Source organism: Ricinus communis, chromosome 3, assembly GCF_019578655.1.
Source record: "Ricinus communis isolate WT05 ecotype wild-type chromosome 3, ASM1957865v1, whole genome shotgun sequence".
NCBI classification, from domain to species: Eukaryota; Viridiplantae; Streptophyta; class Magnoliopsida; order Malpighiales; family Euphorbiaceae; genus Ricinus; species Ricinus communis.
Genome location: NC_063258.1, coordinates 30,450,545 through 30,472,027, shown reverse-complemented (window position 1 = coordinate 30,472,027; position 21,483 = coordinate 30,450,545). Strand labels below are relative to the sequence as shown.

The following is a 21,483-nucleotide window of genomic DNA, read 5'->3' as shown; positions in this document are numbered from 1 at the left end:
AAATGCTGATTTGGTACGATTCAATCTTTTAAGAAAATAGAAAAAAATCAAACAAAAGTAGTAATTTCAAAAGTTTTTTAATTTATATTTAAATTTGATCCACTTATGACTTATATAAAAGATATTGAATGTCTATTAATATATTGTTTTAATATTTAGTTAAATTTGAAGTTAGTTATTATTTAACAGATAATTTATGATTTTAACTCATGAATCATATAATTATTATGATAAATTTTATGAAAAATATAGAATAAATAAATTAAAGGGTGTTTTCACTATTTGAGTAGGGATCGAACCGGAAACGACTGGCAATCGAAGCTATGATAAACTTGAATTGTGAACCGGATCTTCTATGTATGTCCATCAATTCAAGATTGGACTTCTATTAGGCCCCCAGCCGGGTGTAGAAGTAATCCTATACGTTCTCGCGAAATCCTTTTTGAAAAAGAAAAGGAAAACTCTTTTGATTAGGAAGGAGAAAGAAAACAATAAGCTGGGAAAGAAGCTGTGATGACAGCCAAGACTGATAAAGAAAAAGAATACCAAGTTAAAACTTACATGCGTGAGGTAAGATGTGGTTCTGATCCTAAGTTTCTGGTTTATTTGCAATCTTACAGAAAAATATCGTCCATGTCAAGTGTGGGACCTCCCCAATTTATCAAGGCAACTGGAATTCAGAGAAGCTTACATCGGTGAAACAAAAATAATGAATGCATCAAACTAAGCTAGTACGGCACTTCATAAATCTAAGAACTACACAGATCACAGCACATCATCTTCAAATCAATGCCAAGCAACATTTTGATCAGAATTAAAATATAAAAAGCCATGCCAATCGGGCATTTTATTATGACACTGCCCATTGATCCAAAACACCTTTTCGCATCTCTTCGGTAAAGATACTTTAAATAATCATAGCATCTCTTCCATACAGATACAGTTACAGATACAGATATAAGTACCGACACTGACAATCAGCGATCTCCTATGGCATACCTACTGCTATAGAGTTGTTCAGCAAATAGGCAATTCGCCAAAACCCAGCAAATGATGCATTATTCCCTGTAAGTTATCTCTTCAAAAGAGCTCGCTCAAAATCCTTCACATCAAATTAGTCCAAACTCCAAATGCTCCCTCCTTTTTTTCCTCTGAGAGAAACTCCAAATGCTTCCTAGATCTTAAAGTTAGCATTAGTCCACACTTACATTAGCATCCGGACCGTGGATTTTGCAGTAGCCGGTTTCTACTGAATAAAATAGCAACAGAAACTCAGAACTGCAATCTTTACGCGGATGATGGGTGTGCTAACCCCTTTATATTTACATTGGCATTATACATCAAAAGGATAAAGACCCAAAAATAAAAATAAAAATCTGACTGCACATTGTTCGAAAGAAGATACATGAATGAATGCTCTCACTCTATTTATATTTTCTTCCCCTATTTTCTATTTCTACTTATGTGTTAACCATTTTCCTAGTACTCTCAAAAACCATACAAAACGAGAACAAAAAAGAACCTCGTCAATGTGGAATGTCCTTTTGGCATATTATCATGACTGCCAGAAGAGCTCAAAATCGCTACTGTACAGTGACCTGTCTTGAATCTCCAAATTTGCAACATGCCAATTAACAAGTTGAGATTGTAAGATCTTACAAAGAACTAGTCCAGCCGGAAATATCCACCATTCACTTTCATCCCTGCACCAGAATTGCTATATTAGGATTTCCAACACTTCAACTTATCAATAAACAGAATTCCTGGAAAACTCACATGCTAATATTCCATGGCTGAAATGGGAACTTCTTACTTGAGGACGATTGACTGTGATAGTGAACATATCCACAAACAAAAGCAACAACCTGGAAAAGACCATGGGAAAGGGTTAAAGGGGGACATACTCATTAAAGGAAGATGATAAGCAGATCAGTTTTTCAGCCATCCAAGTACAGAAATACACTTTATTTACTCGTGATAGAATGCATGTTTAAAAGGATAAAATGACAACTTACAACATTAATCAAGGACATAACGTTCCACAAAGCATAGATACGTGCAAGACCAGCAGAACGCCTAGGTCCATGACTGAACAAGGCATTGATTCCGGCAGGAAATGGCAGAAGAATACCAAGAGGTAAAATAAGCAAAACCAGAAGGACGTCCACCAATGAAATGGAATACAATTGGAGCAAAGTAAGCAACACTAAGCTAAAATCTCCTAGAAGTAGCATTGAGATGACCAAACCAACAAGATCCTACAACAAGAATATGATACACGTGAGATACAGAAACAAAAATGTTAAATTGCTTTTATACTTAGAATCTATTTGGGCGCTACCTGGTGGCCAACAGGTTTAGTATTGTGAATTATAAAAGAGAGAAGGCAAAATATATCTCTCTTCTCTTCAAGCATTTGTAAGTTGTTAGTATCTATACTCCCCCAATAACTCTTTTTCCGCCTTGTGTAATTCTCACTGCTTCTGGGAACTAGGCTTGAGATTGCATCAACTCCTAGTGGACCAGATGGGTTTCCTCCGTGAGTACTATGTATACTGTTAAACACAACATTAGAGGAAAACTATGTCAAATTCCATTCAACATCAAATGTTTGTGTCCATAGATGCATATAGGTATCTCAAGTATAAATCAGCATGCAGTTTATCTATTTACTTCACCGGCTTCAGCTCAAATCAAACCACAAAGGTCAATGTTATACACACTACCTCCATTATATAACCATGTAATGTGCTTGTGCCTATCCACACAGGTGCTTAAGTTTCATTTTTATCCTAAATCTGCACCATCCATACCATATGTCCTAATGTGGTATGGTAGTGAGAAACTTGAAAATTTTGATACATAAGATGTAACCAACATTTCCCAATACACACCACACCAGAGTATTTATACATTTTTATTGCAATTTACCATGGTGCTTGTATTACTACTGATTACGACGACAGAGACATACAGATTAATCAGATCAGATGGCACTTGTACTAAATTACACATAAAAAACTATCTATTACCGTGACTCTTGAAGAGTTTGTTTACCACCATCTATACTTTCACCAGTTTCTTCTTCAATAGCATAAACCAAGAGCCCATACTGGCAATAACCACAAGCTGTGGCCTGAAACCATGCAAGATCAACACGAATCCCATGGATTCTTAATGCAGGATTGGCATGAGTTTCAAGCCATTTAATAACAGATCGGAATGTTACTCGTAGACGCCCACGGCGAACCAGGCGAAGTTGTGCATTCAAACCAGCCACCATACGGTACCAAGTGGTAGGTGGGACCGTCTACAAGCCGGAAGAACGATTAGATGAATATGGAACCACAACACAGAAATATTGGTGAAGGGACAGGAACATTTTCCCAAATCTTTAATAAAACAAACTTTACTTGACTTCCTAGAATTCAGATAACAACCTGGCTCATAAGGCTTGTGAGAATATTATCACTTTGAATTGAAAAAGGAGCCATGTAACTTCCATCACCTCCAAAAATTATAGACATTGGAAACCTCTGATGCAGGCGGGGAGGAAGATCTGTTCTCTTTTCATCTCCACCAAGGAAGAAATCCAGATATGCAAGCATTAAGTCAGGAGTTGCAGCTACCTAGAATAAAGGGATAAGAATTTCAAGCTCAAATGCCATATTTATGTCAAAATAATATGCTTTTCCATTAGGTTTTAATTTGTGGAGAGAAATGTAATAAGATAGCTCACCATCTTATACGATAAGAACAGTATCATTATTACTACAATTAAAAATATCCCATCCCCACAGAACTTTGTTATTGTGTGAACAGTGAATACAATGGTCCAACACCGACTGCAAAATGAGACATGATTGCAACGTGATCCAAAGAAAGTGGTACTGAATGCATAGCAGTATAAACCAGTAAAATAAAGATACATAACTACAAATGTACAAAAAATTCACCAAAAATAGCAAAAGATATCAACATATTCATTGTTCATGATATTCGCAAAGACTGTTCAAAACTATTGGTTCAAGTCATTAGGCATGAGGATGAATAATGTATGGAGTTGATCAACACATGCCAAGCAAACAGGATTATGGTTGACCTTTTACAAGGGTGTCCATCAGCAAAATTTTAAGGCAAAAAAGGAAAAGAAGGAGAGAAAGCTACGACATAAATGACACTAACAAAGGCTGCATCATTTATTACAAGCGCATATATGATAGGAATGTGTAGCAAAAGAGATTACCACGCTATGAGCATTTATTACGTATCCAATAACGTAATAAACCAGACCAGATGCTTAAATAATACAAACCTTAAGCCCTTCATATAAAGCCCGTGAGCGACAAGAACGCAAGCAAGCATGATCATACTCGGACCGAACAAACTCACGCAACTTTTGCAACTTTATTCTCCGTCGCCACTGCTGCCAAGACCATGCAAGCGGATATAATAAAGCAGAAAGAATGCTATACATGGCACCCTCCCACCATTGATAAGCAGTTATAGCATTAATCTCATCCACAAATGAATTATATGCACTCTCATATCTGCAAGACCAAATAAAATGACATCAGTAACAGAATATTATCAGAAACCTTAAGAGCCTGTTTCATATCACCTTGTATCTGGATTTCTGGTCTTTATTTTTATGTTTGTAAGACAAATTATTTTGATAAAATATTTTATTTGTTTGGTTTTATTCCTTAAAACGGAAAACAGGTTTTTACAGTTTACGCCAATCATAAAAAATGACTTTTCTGGTTTTCTCAGCTCGTTTGCCAAAAAAATATGTTCTAAATTTGGACAGCAGAAACCAGAAATAAGCAAATATGCCCTAAAGTCACACTGAAGATGTACCACTATGACAGAAACAACCCAACCAACAAATTTGTAACTTACACTATCTCTTTTATTTGTTCAGGAGGAGTGTGCGGAAGATGCCAAGGTTCGCTAAAAGTATTAGGGCCCATAAAATACATCCTATGCACGTGGTTCTGAGACTCCTCAGCCCTATTTGTTTCTAAAACCTGAAAAGTCAAGTTCAATTGTCAAACTATACATGCACAAGCACAAACCACCCAATGAAAAATAATGAAAGGAAAAAAAGGGAAAGCAGATGATAACAAGACCGTACAAGGACTACCAAAGCTGGGTATTAAATATAATTTCAGTATATTCAAAAATCAATATGCCAATAACACTAAATAAAAACCTCATTCAGTGACTCCAAGAAAGGGAATGAATGATCTATTTGAGAGCCATGTTGGGTGGGAGCTGGGCCTGGCAATTCATCAACACCGACAAATTTCATCCGAGCAACACTAAGCACCAAGGCTAAGAGGATGAGAAGAGCCACAAGAAGAAGACAAAATAACCATGGCCCACCAAATGTGTAAATCAACTCTTCAAGCGCAGTATAACAATGCGGCATGTGAAATCTGTCTGAGATGCATTTGTAAGGACATGGTGTTTCAGCAATACCACCTGTTAAAAGAACAAAGTAATTGATGATTATTTACAACTACTTACACTTTCAACATCAGTACTAAAAAGACGTGTATATGCTAGTCCCTGCCCGAAACTGGCTTTGCATTTATCATTTGTGCATAACTGATGTGCATAATCCCCACTGCCAGATTATTTGTCCACCTCAGGTAATTTATTTTTTCTGAGATATTATTTACTGCATTCAGTCAATTCAGGCAGTGATAACTATCACTACCATACAGCCAATACAAATACTAGTTCAGAGGTTTCTAATCGAAGTATCTCTTCCTTCTATACGAAGGTAACTTTAGAATATTTTCAACTTCTATAGATTAATGGTTTGAAACAGTGAAGTGTGTGCACAGGTCTGGCAAGAACAAGCAACCAGGCTTTATTCTCAAGATCACTATTAAGGCAACTGCCTGAAAATACCTCGGACAGCAACATAAACAGCACGATGGGGAAGCTCATTGGCAGGGCAAGGATGGCAAAGAGATCTCTCGGACCCAGTAACATTCTTAAAAGTACCAGCTGGGCATTCCTGAAGATCCCAATAAATAATAAGAAAGAGAGCATATAAACTCCAACAAGAGCCACAACAGAAATTATGAACAAAATTGTTGAAAAAAAAAATGTCATCCACCATCACCACAAAATGATCATAATATTTAGTCCCCAAACTAGCCATTAGCTTTGCTATTCATTGTCTCAAGGTTAAGTGCTTGCTAACACTGAAACTTCAGGATCAATTCTCCAGGAGAGCAACTCCTTTACAGATAAGAAGATTTACTAGTTGATTTGGCCCTGAGCAAAGATTATGAGGGGAAATTCCCCCTGGTAGAGCAAAGGTCACATGGCTCCTTGGGCGACTTTATGGACCCATCCAGCTTCTATTCTATTTCTTATGCCAAAGTTACGAAATATAAGGATAAATGAAATGTAGAATTGTACTGCATCTTCCATAATAGTTTCAGAATTACAAAAAAAAAAAGAAAAAGAAATCTTAACAGTTCAACAATAAAATACCGTGATTTTTCCTCACCACTGCCTATTCAATAATGGAAGTGTTGAAAGTCACCAATGACTAGCGTATATCTCAAAATAACTAAAGAAAATTGCACCATGAAATTACAGACTACCTCGCAAAACACTCCAAATAGCCCTTTTGGGCAAGCTTTTCCAGTTACTGTTCCATTTTCTCCAGCACAACCCTCATCTCTACCCGTTCCTCCCCTGTAAGAAGCAAAAAAAGATTGTAATGGAAACAACTACAATACTATGGTTGGTACAACTAATAATATAGCTTTCACCATAAACAATGCAATGTCACATATTTCACTATGTTAAGGAAAGGCTACCCGGGTTCTAGTATCTCAAACAGGCTCATTCAAATTAATAGAATCTCTCAATGGCAACCACCAAACTAAGGTATCACAGAAAAGCAGTACTTTCATTTTGAGGAAAGAGACCAGAAATAACAAAGTAAACTTAGATAGCCTAGCAGTTCATGCATATCCACTACGCTAATGTAGCACTCTCAAGTAGGTAGGCGAGACATACTTGCCTCCTTTGAGTTTATAGATTTAAATTTCTCAAATTCACAAAATCAATCATTTGATAATCCAAGTGTCCAAGTCCAAATCTCCTCAGGACTTTGGGATTCATCAAAACTAAATACTTCTACTTCAATATAGCTATGGAGAACACATTAAGACTCTAAAAGAAATAAAGCATTTCCAAGTTACCAAGGAGAATGATATGAAGGATTTACAGTATTATAACTTCTAATAAACAGTCATAAATGAAGTAGTAGGAAATTAAGAACATTTGAAACAATGATTAAGATGAGAACTAGAATATCTAGTATGAGGAGAAATTAGACAAGATACAAACCCAAAAAGGATGCTTCCTTTAACACTAGCAATTGGCTGATATACATCTCCAGTGGGAATGTCTGACCAATGGAAGTGAATCCTTCCACCACCTCCTCCACCAGCCCCGTTTTGGCTACCATACCCTCCACCACTTGAAAGAACAGCAGACTCGCTAAGATCTAATGTATGCAAGAACATAAGTATAGTTCCTCCAGAACCACCCCCAGGACCTCCAGTGGTGTCATTTTTTACAGTGAGCTTTCCCAGCTTGACAGTTTGTTGAAAACTTTCTCCGTCGGCTCTTACTGAGCCTTCAACAGACAAACTTGACAACGGATGATCCAATGAGCCCATTACTGCTCAGAGAAGTGCAAAGAATCAAAGCAAGTGAAAGTAGCTATCAGTAGACACATAATAGTTACTGACTGACATACAGTTAGATAAATAAACCATGGTAACTAAAATGTGGCAAACATTTAATTATCATGGTAATAAAAATAGAAGCAGATTTATATCACAAATATATGCTAACTATCCGACTTGTACTTGCATATGAAGCAGATAATAACCTTTTTCAAATGCTACAAACGGTATAAGAAGAAACATTTTGAACAACAGTATGTTTGTGGCAGTTCTATGATGATGAAATTAAAAGAGATGCCAAAATAGAGCCTAAATTTACTTGGTCAACTGGATAAAAGAATAAAAGATAAGTTTACCTATAATACCACCGCCAGCAGTTGAACCGGCTGAGCTTTCATCTCCACTTCCGCTACCCAGTTCACAAGGCAACTCCACATTTCCATATGACATACCGCCCTCAATACAGCTACCATTATAACATCCAAGCCCACCTTTGCCACCATGGCCGCCACCACTGCCAATACCATTTTCCAGAACATGACCTCTACCAACACCACCTGTGCAGCCTGCATAAACATAAACATGTTAGTTTGTGAGTATGCAAACTCATGTATGAGACTTTATGCATTCTAAGTGTCCACCAGACCATCCAAGCCAGACTTTAGTAAAATGTCAACAAGCAACAAACATTTGCTGGTGTGGAAGGGGGAGAGAGAGAGAGAGAGAGAAGTTGATCGTAAAGAATTTGATGGCATATACCCATCCCAGATGCACTAATTCTTCCAGAAGATAGGACAGATACAGTTCTCGCGCGATGGAAATGGACAACAGATCCTTTTATAAGTCCTTCAACAGTGATATCCTCCACTCGGCATATCTAAATTAAACAGAACAGATAATTATACTGAAACAAGTATATTTGAATGCATAAAAGACACAGCTTATGTTTAAGGATCACCTGAAGAGTAAAAGACAAAGATGAGTTCACATTGCAGTCTTCAGGAGGATGAAGTAATTCAATAGGGCAATCTTGAAGTTCACAATAAAGCCTTGGTGTACTACAGAAGTAAAAACACACATCTCAACACTTCAGTGTGTGTATATGTGCGTGTGTGTGTGTGTAAAGCACAAGTGGAACTCCAATAAAACCTAACTCACACAGCATCACTAGTTGCATTCTGCAGAGGACCACGCAAAACAGATCCAGGTCCAACCTACAGAATCAGGAAAATACTAATAAGAGAAATAAACTTATGCGGTCATTGAGGACTAGATTTAAGATATAATATTGACTTAACTCTTATTTATCAAAGGAACTTTGGCATTCAATATTGGTTAGGAAACTATATTGTCATTAGCAATCTTAACAAAAATGAGTTGTATTATTCAAAAAAATTCATAAATTTGTTCGAGCTATTTAGCCATTTTCATATCTTGTATCTCTATAATGGTCATTGCTTTGAGGCTTATCTGGATTCTTAGTATTTTTGGTATTTTCAGTGTGAGAAGAACCTACGGTTCTATATAGTGAATGGCAACAAATACAACCTTGCTACTTCTGCAGGAGTATCCACCAAAAAATATTCAACAGTCTCCATTTAGTGAATGGATCTAAACAACAAAATAGCATAAGGCTGCTTATCAAACTACCAGAATCAAAGACACCCACAACCCTTTGCACTATGCTGCCTCGGGTCAAAACTCAAAACCCTTCCACAACCATATTAACTACCAGAAGAAAATAAAATGATAGCATATACTACTTTGGGGAAAAGTTGGAGACTGTCAGTTGTTACATGAAACTAGTATATTTGACAAAATCAGAATGTTTTATAAAGATGAATAGTATACAATTAGACTTTTGATTACACCTCAAGTAACTTGATAATGAACACGAGTGAAGTTTTTGCATGCAACAACAACAAATAGCAAATCACTGAAACATAATCAAATTTTTTGTTTAGCCTTTCCAAAATGGATAGAGAAAGAAAACATAATAAAAATTGCAATGATATATCACTATTGATAAAACGGTTTCACCCATTTTTTTCATCAACACAGTGAAGCAGGCAGCAAAAGCAAAATGGCAACAAAAACCTAGAATGAAGATCACAATAATCCTAATGGAAAATAAAGAAAGCTAAAACTACTTACCTCCTAGATCCTTTACATACAAATAAGGGTTAAAAGCTATTTTAACCAATATACATTATGCTACCACATTTTATGATAGACAGCAGACTAAAACTACTACAGAACATATAAGCAACAAAACCTCTGAACCATCACTAAGATACAAGCCATTATATCATACAACATTGGCTTACATGAATGCTGTAGAATAGTGATAGAACCAGACGTTGAGCTTCAATTGAATCGCCTGGTCCTGACAAATTCAATAAACCCTGTCCATGAACTCCCAGATTTGCATTAGATTGAATGACAGATGACTCCTGTTTTCCAGAAAGTGAGCAAGTTACACACACATGCTTAATAAGCAACACAATAAAGAACAGAAGAGAGAAACAATAAAAATGGTACCTTGAGAACAATTAGATTACTAGCCTCAAGCCAAGAAGTTGTAACAGTTGTATCTTCACCACCATCTACGATCATTTTGGAATTCCACATTAAGAAAATCTTTACGGTCATGCGTAAAGCCCCATATACCTGAGGTGTAATAAACACAATGATCATACACATCTATTACCAAATCACACGAGTCCTAAATGCATAAGGCAAATCATCAAGCCTATACTGTAAGGATCATTCAAGAAATGGGACAACTGCTGCTCACCTTGATTACAGAATCACTCATCAAGAGTTCTTCTGCCAATAATTCAAACTCAGATGAAGCATAATGAGCTAATCCAAAGCTCAGCACTCCATGGCACAGCAAACTAATCTGTCCTTGGACCTATGCATGGCATCAGGATTAGCTAAAAATGCAATTATATCCAGAACTACTTAGCGTGTATGAAAACCCAAAAAGAGGAGGATTTTGGTCAAAGTAGACAAGTAATAGCTAAACAATAGAAGCAATATATCAGGAGAAAAGATCTCCGACTAAATGATATGTTAATAAGACCATTTTCTCAAAACCACTCTAACAAAAAAAGGGTACATCAGAACCTCAGAAGAATGAATAATTAGAAAAATATTACTAAAGCTTCAAAGATGATATATCAAACATAACTAAATACTGGGATAAGCTTATTTTAGGAAGAAAAGTTACATAGAAACAATAACCACCCAGAAATCAGAAACTACAATATAGGTCATGCTTCTTAAAGAAATAAAAGACAAGATGGAGCCAGACATTACATATCCTATAACTACATCTGCTTGTTCTACTCTTTATTGATGTTGATATGAACATATGCCAATTCCTCAATTCAAATACAATCTAACCACACGTTTTTAGAATAGCCACCATATATACACTGTCCAGCCGAGGCGAAGTTCACCCCTCCAATACTTCCACCTTTTAGGGTGCAGACCTGGGCATGTTACATGCGTAAATTGTGTCCATTCACATATTTTTCAAGATAAAATGTTTCCTCTAGAAAGTGAGCTACCCAATCACCCTTCCCCCAGCAAACAAAAAATAAAATATAAAAATAAATAAGGATATTATAAGCCACCCATGGAAGAATGAAACATAATTAGGAGAACATAAAGCAGGATTTTCAAATTAAGAATTTAAATAATAGAAACCTGGACACGGCTCCAAAGCAAAGGTACAGTAGCCCTGGCATGATTTCGAACATAAACATTTGTCCAAAGAGGCTGGTAAGGGAAATCTAAAAGAAGTGTCTCTGTATCTGTTGACATATTGTGATTGCTAACAATAAGGCTCCGGGGAACAGCATCATATAAAGTACCAGCAGCACCTGCATTTTCTGGACAGCCAAAACTACTGCCTCCTGCAAATTGAATAACAAGCTTGTACATTTTAGGTTTTGCTCAATGAAAAGTCCAATTTAGGCAAAGAAATGAAACTTGGATCTTTTGGTGCTCCATAAAGGCACACCCCAGCTAGTACCAATGTCTCAATTTTAGTTTAGGCACAACACCAAAGGAAGGAAAAGAACAACAAATTGTCAAATAAACAATGAGCTGGAACTACAATAAAATTTGTGAGGATCTTAAAAAAGAATTTATGCATGATGAAAGATCCAGAAGGCTTTTGGATAAGTTGCAAAATTCAAGACAGTAATAGGAAGAGGAATAGTGGACATCTTATTAAGAGAGAAGCTGCAGGAATAGGAGAATAGGATGACAACAGTATGAATAGTGATGATCAGTATGGCCATATTGAGAATGAGATAAGAAAGAGAGTAAAGGGTCAAATGGTCCATAATTATAACCTCCTGAGAACCAATTATAGGAGCCAATCAATTTTTTTATAAAGTAACTAATTTATGCTGGTTGTAAACTTATCACAGCCCTTTTTCTTTATGAACTCGGGACCGCCATCAAACATAATCCAACACAAAGTCAAAACCCGCCTCGGCAAACTAGGAAACCAGCCAATTTATTGTCCCAAATCCCAAGTTTACACGAAAGCAAAGGCTAGTATATAGCATATTTAAAATTATGAACTCCAAAATGCAAATATATCGACCTCCAGAATCATGTTAAAGACATAGTTGAAAAGAACTGGTTAGAAATAGCGCAAATAAACGTAATTACTGCATGCGTGAAATCCACTACCCCAGAAAACAAATTCCTTTTAGTTACATCTTTATCATCTTCTTTGTTGACAGATGAACAAACCACTCACGAGGTAAGAGGAAATAAGATTTGTACAAAAAGTTGGGATTTCTCAACTTATAATTGGCACATTAGTTGTTCATAAGAGTCACCAAACTAGAAAGCTAACTAGGCAAGAAGAATAACATATTGAGTCTCACCATGTACAAAAATTTGGGGGTCATCATGCCTACTGAAAATGTCAACGGAAACTCTCCCACCACCACCACCAGCAAAACCGCTACCTCCACAAGCACTAATTCTGCCACTTCCAGTCCTGTTCTCCACAGAGAGAGATATAAATTAAGACCCATATGATTATAATATCATTATAAGAAATGGAAGTTGAGGTACAAAATCACATGGTTTTCTTATTTACACTTTTTATTGCACAACTTCTTTCCCACCGGAATTTCCAATGGCTGGAAACAAGACACTGTCAGTCAAGTATATATTAAATGTGAGGCTACTAGTACCACAATTGAAGCATTCCTCACAGTGGTTATATTTCCAGAACTTCATGAGACTGCTTGATGCAGTCAAGGACGAAATATTGTGAATTAAATGCACATTTGGACTTAGCTGTTGGAATAAGTTTTGGTCAGCTTAGAAGTAGGCATAATAAATGAATCTTAAGAGATTATTAATGCCAAATTAGTGCATTAACCTATTCAGAATGATAGATCGCACATATAATGGTGTGATTCTCTGTCTTAAAATAAAAATACGATTTCTCTGTTTTCTGTAGCAACTCAGATTTAAATCAGAGAAAAGTAAAAGTTAGCCATGAATAATACAAGAAAATATAGGTGTAAAAAGAAACCTTGCCATGTAATAGTCATAATTATCCTAGATCCCCTACAACTATTGAAACAGAAACAATACATAAATGAACCATAGCATAAAGGGAACTCACTCTTCCCTGCTAAAAAGTTGTCTTCTACTCCTCAATATTGTGATTTTTGAATTCTCATCAATGTTATTACAACAATTATACTTCAAAACTTGCCATTCATCTCCTCTGGTGATGAGTGCACAAAAAAGATGGATTTTCACCCTCATTTCTCAAGTTTATTTAAGATTACTGGACAATATGAAGAATGCTTCCAGTAATCAAACACAAGGTCAAACAATAAGATATAGCCTAAAAGACTCACCCTTTAACCTTCTGTAAGATGAGACAAAGTATCTTTACTCATTTACAATTCAATTTCCTATCACTTGGTAGTAACAAATCATAAGGACTCACATTTGAACCTTGTATAAGACGAGATGAACCATCCGTACTCATTTATAATTCAATTTCCCATCACTTATTCATAACAAGTCATATTGCATGGCAAGAGTTCATCCAAGTCTAAATTTTAGAACAATTCCACATGGTAAGAATTTCAAATCTCCTTTCCAAAGTTGATGCAAGTTAAAGCTTTAACACATATCCACTCAATAAGACATTAAAGTTGCAAGTCTAACATCACCATCTTTCCATAACCTTTACATTCCAAATTATTTCATATTAAGAAACAATAATAAATACACTAAATTACTTTCACCAGCTTCCCTGATAAACAGATTTTCTCATAACAAGAACTATCAAATGAGTCAGAAATTATAAACTTACATTTTATAAGCCTTAATGAAGATACTACCGCCTGAACCACCACCTCCCTTACTCCCACCATCACCACCATCAGCCAATATTCCACCATCCACAACCAAATACTCGGATATTGTAAATTTGACTTTTCCACCACCACCACCTCCATAATTCACTTCCTTACTAGTACTGCCACCTCTACTTCCATAACTATTTGGAATCTGCAACGAAGACCATGAATATGCATCACCTCCCCAAACATCCTCCGGAAGCTTCTTATCATCAACTAAACAACAAGCACCTCTCCCTCCATGTCCACCCCCAGCTCCATCAATCCCTTGTGGGGTCCCACTAGTCTGCGGCGGGGGGTTACCAGCCAATCCAGTTGTATTGACAACCGAGTTGTTTGAAAAACTCGCATTATAAGCAACAAGCTCGAAGCTACTAGTCACAATCGATGCATTGATTGATAAAGTAAAATTTCCTGTAATGTTAATAGTAACTGAACAACCAAAAGATAGACAATTAAAACTCACACCGGGATGGATATAAAAGTTTCCTTTCCCTGCTATATACACGTCACGAGTAAGATTCACATCTGATATAATACGACATGTCGTGTCTAATGAACCTATGCCGCCGAGATCGTCGGTGCATGAAACCGACGGTGCGTGCGGCGGTGGAGGTGGTGGCGACGGGGGGGAATAATCCTGGTGGAAGAGATTTGAATCGTAATCGATTATTGAGAAAGAAGTGTGTACGTTATTAGAGGAGATAACAAAATTAGGGTTCGAGATCAATGTTGTGGTTATGATAATGGCGAAATTGAAAAAGAGAGTAACAGAAGAGTAAAATCGAGCCATTCACTGGTCGTGAAAGTCATTTAGAGATTTTGCAAATTGAAGCGTAGAGATTGAGATATCAACATTAAAACCACCATAGATATTTTTGTTTTTATTTAAAACGCAAAAAAAAAAAAAAAAAAAATTGCTATCTTCTGCAATTAGATTTTAGTTTTTCGAGAGGAAATGAAAAGAAAGTGCTCTCTCTAGCAGATGGCAAAGGCAAAGGCACAGAAAGAGGGAGAGAGAGAGAGAGAGAGAGAGAGAGAACTTTATTGGCTGAGGATCAAGGTATGATAAGAAATGGTCAGGTTCACGTGGGTCTGAATTCGTGGCAGTTAATTGTTGGAATATGTTTTCGAATTTCTATAGAAGTAGCCAATAGGGCTTGCTCACGTAGGAAATAGCGTGGACGTGAACGTTCTTGATTGGGTAAGTTAGAGTAAATCCCACGCAAATTCGAAGAGCGTTTAAATCACTTGCTAATTTAGCAACGAAAAGATCAAACGGACGTGGGAATGGTTTAAAAACAGTTCCATGGGATTAATAGTTCAGAGTCAAAAAATTTACACGCGCGGTCACAGGGTACATAGGCGCATAACGTGGAGGAGCTAAAACCAAATGGAGAAGATGGTGGTGTAGAGAGCGCGGGGACGTGGTGGTAAGTAAGCCGTCTGTGTGGCGTCATTTGCAAACGCAACGGCAAACAGTCAAAAGGAGTTCGGCTGTTGGGGGGGTTAGTTATTGCTACGCGGAAACTCTGCGGGTGGTAAAGTCATTTTCTTATTTATTTGTTGAAGCTTTTACTTCCTAGTGCAAGCAGCTGACACGTGCAGTAAAATAATGCTATTCTATTTTTCTATTTGCTTTTAATTCTCATAAATATGCTGAAATATATAACAGTAAAAGAATTTTAAATTTTAAATTTTTCGATTCTCTCAATGTATTAAACTACATAATAATAATAACAAATAGTAATTTTAATTATTGGATATAAAAATGATGAACTACCACTATTATTAATAAATAATAGATAAAGAATATAAATAAGAAAATTGTTTAAAATCTCATAAATGAACTGGGCAATCCTTGATTTATAGTTTTTCCTTTTTAATCCTCGATTGGCTTTTCTTTTTAATAATTAATGCACTTTGTTATTGTTCTGGTGACGTCTTTAAGAACTTGTCACTGATAATCTGATTAGATTTGAATTATCTACAGAAATGGATAAATATCTGATTTTTATCAGTGGATAATGTTTTTGTGCAGTCTCTTTGGCAAAGCAAATTACAATACTGCCTAATAATCTATGACAGTTTGTATATTTTCCAATTACTAATAATGCATAACCAGAATTATGTAAGAAGCTAAAAAGCTAGCTACTTATGTTTACTTAAAGTGAAATAAGCTATAAGCCAAAGCTACTAACCAAGATTAGTCCAAGACCTAGAGTTTGATTTAACAGCACTTAATGCAGTCGGAAGGTATGACATAACCCAGAGTGTAACAGATGCAGATCACTAACCATGCATGGAGACAATGAGGACCAAGATCCAAGCACAATGGAAAGTTGAATATCAATGAGGCCAAATACATATTTATATATGCATGTCCAGTTAGCAATAAAACAGCTTCTTTTATGAAGGCAAATCATGTGAAACAGAGATCCTACACATACTGCAAACAATACACTGTATCTCATAGGATATGATAAGTATAACTCCACATGAAATGGTACAAACAAAATGTATAGGCTCAAAGAAATATTAAAAATTTTATTAATATACATTAACCTCACCTAAGAAAAAGAACACAGAAGAATGAAATATATATATAATGTAATTATACTTTTTCTTATCAAGCCAAAAGGAAAACTTTACTATAAAGGCAGACTTTATGTGAATGATGAATTATTAACTATTAAATCAGGTAAAATGCATTTCAAGGTACACGAAGAAGGAACGATGGTCAGGCAGGCTGATTGATAAACACTAAATCAATTGAAAGGCGACCTCCTTCTGGTTTGATGCATGTTTTCAAGCTCTTGAAAATGGATATGACTCGAGGGCGTTTGAGAGCTGTCGAACCAAATTTAACCAGCCTATGTTGCATCGAGCATGATAGGATGACTCAAGATTTTTTAAGCCCAACTCCAAAACCAGGTATTATCAGAGCATTTAGGATAAAAGTGGAGACTATGAATTTATATAATGTCTTAAGTTTCTGCATGTTTCTTCGTTCCTAAGTCTCGTCATAACTCTCTTCTCTAACCTCCTTACCCACTCTTTGCTCACATGGAAATGCCTCCCAATCTCCTCAAGTGATTTGGGTTGATAATCATTGAGCCCAAATCTAAGAATTAACACTTGCCTTTCTCTTGAATCCAAGCTTCTTAAAAGATTGTGCATGTCTTGTATCATGTGTTGCCTCATGACAACTTCTTCAGGGCTCTGAACCGAGGTATCTGGGAGAAATTCCTTCACCATTGCAATCAATATATTATATTTAGAAGTTTCATTATAAGAATATGAATAGAAAGAATAAATGGACTCCCAATGTACCATTCATTCAAGTATCTGCACTCAATGAACAGTAACAAAACAATTTCAACCTTTAGAAAATGACTCCAGATAAAATGACGGAACAAGAAATATGAATGCTAACACGAAAAAGAGGAGAGGTTGGTCCAGGGAGAGAGAAAGAGACAGAGATTTAGCAGAGATTTAAAATATACCAAATACTTTGCATTGAGAGACTCTCCAATTTTCTGATCAATTGAACCCACAACTCTAAGGCATCGGCTAGCTGATTCGATCTTAGCCAAAGAAAGACCTGTGTACTTAGCAATTTCATCGTCATCTGGGTATTTCCCATTGCTGGTGGTTAAGGCTTTTCGAGCTTTTTGTATCTGATATATTGCACGGCTTAATGTGCACTAACAAGAGAAACACAGAAGATATCAACAAAACTAAACTGCAGATCTTACTAATATGCTAAAATATTTCAAACACTTAGAGGAACATACAGGAATTTGGATCCCTCTAGCAAGTCGCGACACAATCTTTGACATTGATTTCCGTATCCAGTACTGTACATATGTTGAGAATCTGTATCCCCTTGTGTGATCAAATCTTTCTGCACCTTCCAGGACTCCCAGATTTCCAGCCTGAAAGAATGGAAATAAAATTGATAAGGTCTAGCAGAAAACTATTCAGAAATGTATGTCAGCCATATTTGTAAAGCATTCCATTCCCATTTTTCTTCTTCCTCCATCTATCTATGTCAATCTATGAGAACTTCATACAATGGTCAATTACAGCAGGAGAAAAAGCAGCCCCTTGGGAGAGTTTTCAATTAAGAGGTGATCATTTATTATGATCGTAGTTGGCAAGGTATGGGCTTTGAATTCCATGAAAGTATAGGATTTCAATGAGGGATTTATGTGGACTTGAACTCTCCTACCTCAATGGCTAGCTTCTGAGGAGTGGTACTCTCAAGGTTTATAACAATTGGTATCAGAGCCACACACTATACTTCCTAACCGCACACAAGCGGCACGGTGCTGACTTTGGTATTGTAGTGCTCATCCGGGTCTAGATTTAACTAGCACAAAACCATCCAATGTGGGCACCGAGACTAGCGAATTAGTGAGTTGTTATGATCCTTGTTGACAAAGTATGAGACTTGGACCCCACATTGAAACTACAGGGTTTCAATAAGGAATATAAATGGACTCCGGCTCTCCCACCTCAATGGCTAGCTTTTGAGGCATGGTTCTCCCAAGCACATAACATAATTATGCATAACGATATTCTACTCACAACGCTCCACTGATAATTTAAGTTTAAATATCATAAATAAATAGTTGCACTTCAAGAAGTGATCATCCATAATGGAATTCTTGGCAAGGGCAGAAGTAACTAAGACCTTGATACCTTTCTATCACCAGATTTAACTTTTACTAACATATCAACTACCTGGCCGTAGCTTCAAAGCTACAGTCAGTAAATCAGTTTGTTTGTCCGCAATTACCTATCAAGAGTATCAGTGAGTCTACATGAGAAAAGTTCTATCATCATCCAGGATGAGATGCTCTCACTTAACCATAAATAAAACTGCTGTGCAACTTTAATTTCAGTTGCCAAAGGAGGAAAAGAAAGTTAATCTGATAAAACTGTGTCTAACCCATTCTGCTGAGATTATGAGAAAGATGTCCTAATCTAAAAACAATATTTGTTATAATGATCCTAACACATGTGAACATTTAAAGAACAAGGCTATTTACCATTCAGAGTGTAAACGAATCCATAACTAAAATTAAGCATAGAAAAAATAAAATGAGAAGTAGTAGACATACCTGAAGCAAATCTTCCAAGGCTATTCCCGTACCCCTATAATTTCTGGCAAAGTATAGAACTAAGGAGCGAGTGCTCTTAATGAGCTCATCCCTGCAATACCAACCAAAACTCAACTGCTGCTGCAGTACCTTCACGTCAAGCCCAGCTGCTTCAGCCCAGCAGCTCAAGCTGACTACTCGCTCAGTTTCCTCTTCCAAAGTAGTTCGGATCTTTTCCAAGTCTGCAAGCACCTGTAAGGGTATAGGGTGAAATTACCAAAGAAAATCCTTGAAAATGAGAAAGGAAGCACAGTCTATCTCATCGAATAGAAGTTTACAATAACCTTGATTCCCCTTGCCATTTCTGCCTCATTTCGAGCAATTATCAATCTCCTACTCTTTGATTTTGATGCTTTCTTGCCAGAAGAAACGGTAGGCTTTTCAGAACCACTTTGAATGGGTCTGGAAGGCAATGGCAGAGAAGGAGATTTATGGCCTTTTCTTGCCGAGGCTCTTTCTCTTCTAGATTTTCTTTCTTCCTTTTTTGCAGTGTGGACAACAACTTTAATCTGATTATTAATTGACGTGCCATTTATATTACATTCTCCAATAATTTCAGTATGAACATCTGACACTTCCAAAACATTTGTGGTTTCAAGAGTTCTTGTAAGGCATGTATTGAATAGTTTTAGAGCTCCAAGCTTTCCTAATTGTAGCAGAATGTCCTCTTCCAACTTCGATGCATCTGAATCAGCAAATGACTGCTCTAAGATATTGAGATTTTCCAATAACAAACTAAAGCGCGAAGTCCTCTCTTTTGTGCTTGAAGGTGAGACAAAAATGTCCTCTTTAAGAGACACTTCAGCATCACCAATTATATTTAAGCCAAAGTGAGATCTCTTGCCAAAATTCACCTGAAAAAGATTGTGATAACAGTATCTATCAAGTAAGTAAAAAACACATACATCTAATTTAGGGCTAAACTACGAATCAATAACTAATATAGTCACAAACCTTAAATCCCTCCCCTTGTGAATGCTCATTCTCTACGGTTTGCACCGCATATGAATAAGCATATGTCTTTAAAGGATCTCTATGAGCAATGTCACCCTCTTCAGATATAACAGACAGAAAAGACAATCTTGACTGATAGCTAGTAGCCTCCCTGCCTCTAACTATACCATTTTATAATCAATAGCCATTAACATTAAATTAAGAATATCAATAACTCTTGCAATTTCAAATGAATACAGAACATCACTAAGAAAACAGGACAAAAGGAACTAGTAATCATAGATAGTGCACATTTTAAAATTCGAATCCGTGTTAGAAAACTCATAGTTCTTCTCTTCAATAACATCGGCATAACATTCCCACTAGCTGTAGCTAATATTAAAAATTATTAAAAGAAGAAAAAAAAAAAACAGTTTTGCCTAGCTGCTAGTGTAAAAACCCATAAATCCAAAAGATAATCAGGTCATAGCTATCCAGCTAGCTGTGAACAAGACCAGCAAGTGAATCAATTCAGTTTTCAGTTTTACATCAAGAAATGGTCTAACCTGAAACATAGTAAAATAAAATGAATATTTACAAAAGAAAAGAGAAAAAACAAAAACAAAAGTAACTCACCAAAAGATGATGATGGTGATGAAGAGAGCCTGGAAGGTGAATTAGGAGAATGAAAAGGAAAATCCAACTTGAGATTTAGCCTAAAGCCGAAGCCCATATTTTGATTGGTTTAGTTAAGCAAGAAAAAGAAGGCAGCAAAGGAAAAAAGTCCATGAGATGCTTTAAGGTTGATAACAGGAAAGAAAGAGTGGAAATTGGTGTACGTAATTTAATGTAGGTAGTGTTATCATCTCTCCACCACCGGTTCTTCATCTTCAAAAATGTGTCTATAGGACAAATGACTAAAAACGTCCAAAACAAAATCCATTTTCATCACTTTCTCATCATTGATTACTCATTCATTCTCTTTTGCTTTTTGCCCAAACCCACGCACCACATACAAATATCTGAACTATTCTGGGCTTCTGCTGTCGTTACCAATTTTCTAATCTGATGCTCTGCATGGATTAAACTTGGGCCTATACGCTTTTCTCTGCTAAATATTGGGTTGCCCTTATTATTACCAACTTTTCTCGAGCTCATGACCCAACCTGATGTGTTATATCTATCAAGACTATAACCGTGATATCTAATTGTATTAAAATTGTTGAGACATTT

At 36.4% G+C, this 21,483-nt stretch overlaps 2 protein-coding genes across 2 annotated transcripts; both read right to left on the bottom strand.

Moving 5' to 3' along the window:
* Positions 1-814: 814 nt before the first annotated feature.
* LOC8275643 lies at positions 815-15,172 on the bottom strand. The gene is made up of 22 exons (XM_015717636.3): positions 14,104-15,172; positions 12,644-12,759; positions 11,445-11,653; positions 10,525-10,644; positions 10,269-10,397; positions 10,055-10,180; positions 8,886-8,941; positions 8,686-8,785; positions 8,487-8,604; positions 8,084-8,293; positions 7,384-7,720; positions 6,630-6,723; positions 5,923-6,031; positions 5,216-5,487; positions 4,903-5,030; positions 4,316-4,550; positions 3,441-3,629; positions 3,033-3,310; positions 2,342-2,555; positions 2,016-2,258; positions 1,777-1,865; positions 815-1,703 (listed from the first exon to the last, which is right to left on the bottom strand). The coding sequence occupies exons 1-22, from the start codon at positions 14,940-14,942 to the stop codon at positions 1,556-1,558; spliced, it is 4,359 nt and encodes a 1,452-aa protein (XP_015573122.2). The 5' UTR covers positions 14,943-15,172; the 3' UTR covers positions 815-1,555.
* Positions 15,173-16,669: 1,497 nt separating this feature from the next.
* Positions 16,670-21,235, bottom strand: LOC8275642 (RNA polymerase sigma factor sigC). Its single transcript, XM_002516443.4, has 7 exons — positions 20,887-21,235; positions 20,272-20,432; positions 19,602-20,171; positions 19,279-19,509; positions 17,947-18,087; positions 17,656-17,856; positions 16,670-17,398 (listed from the first exon to the last, which is right to left on the bottom strand). The coding sequence occupies exons 1-7, from the start codon at positions 20,981-20,983 to the stop codon at positions 17,117-17,119; spliced, it is 1,683 nt and encodes a 560-aa protein (XP_002516489.1). The 5' UTR covers positions 20,984-21,235; the 3' UTR covers positions 16,670-17,116.
* Positions 21,236-21,483: the final 248 nt, after the last annotated feature.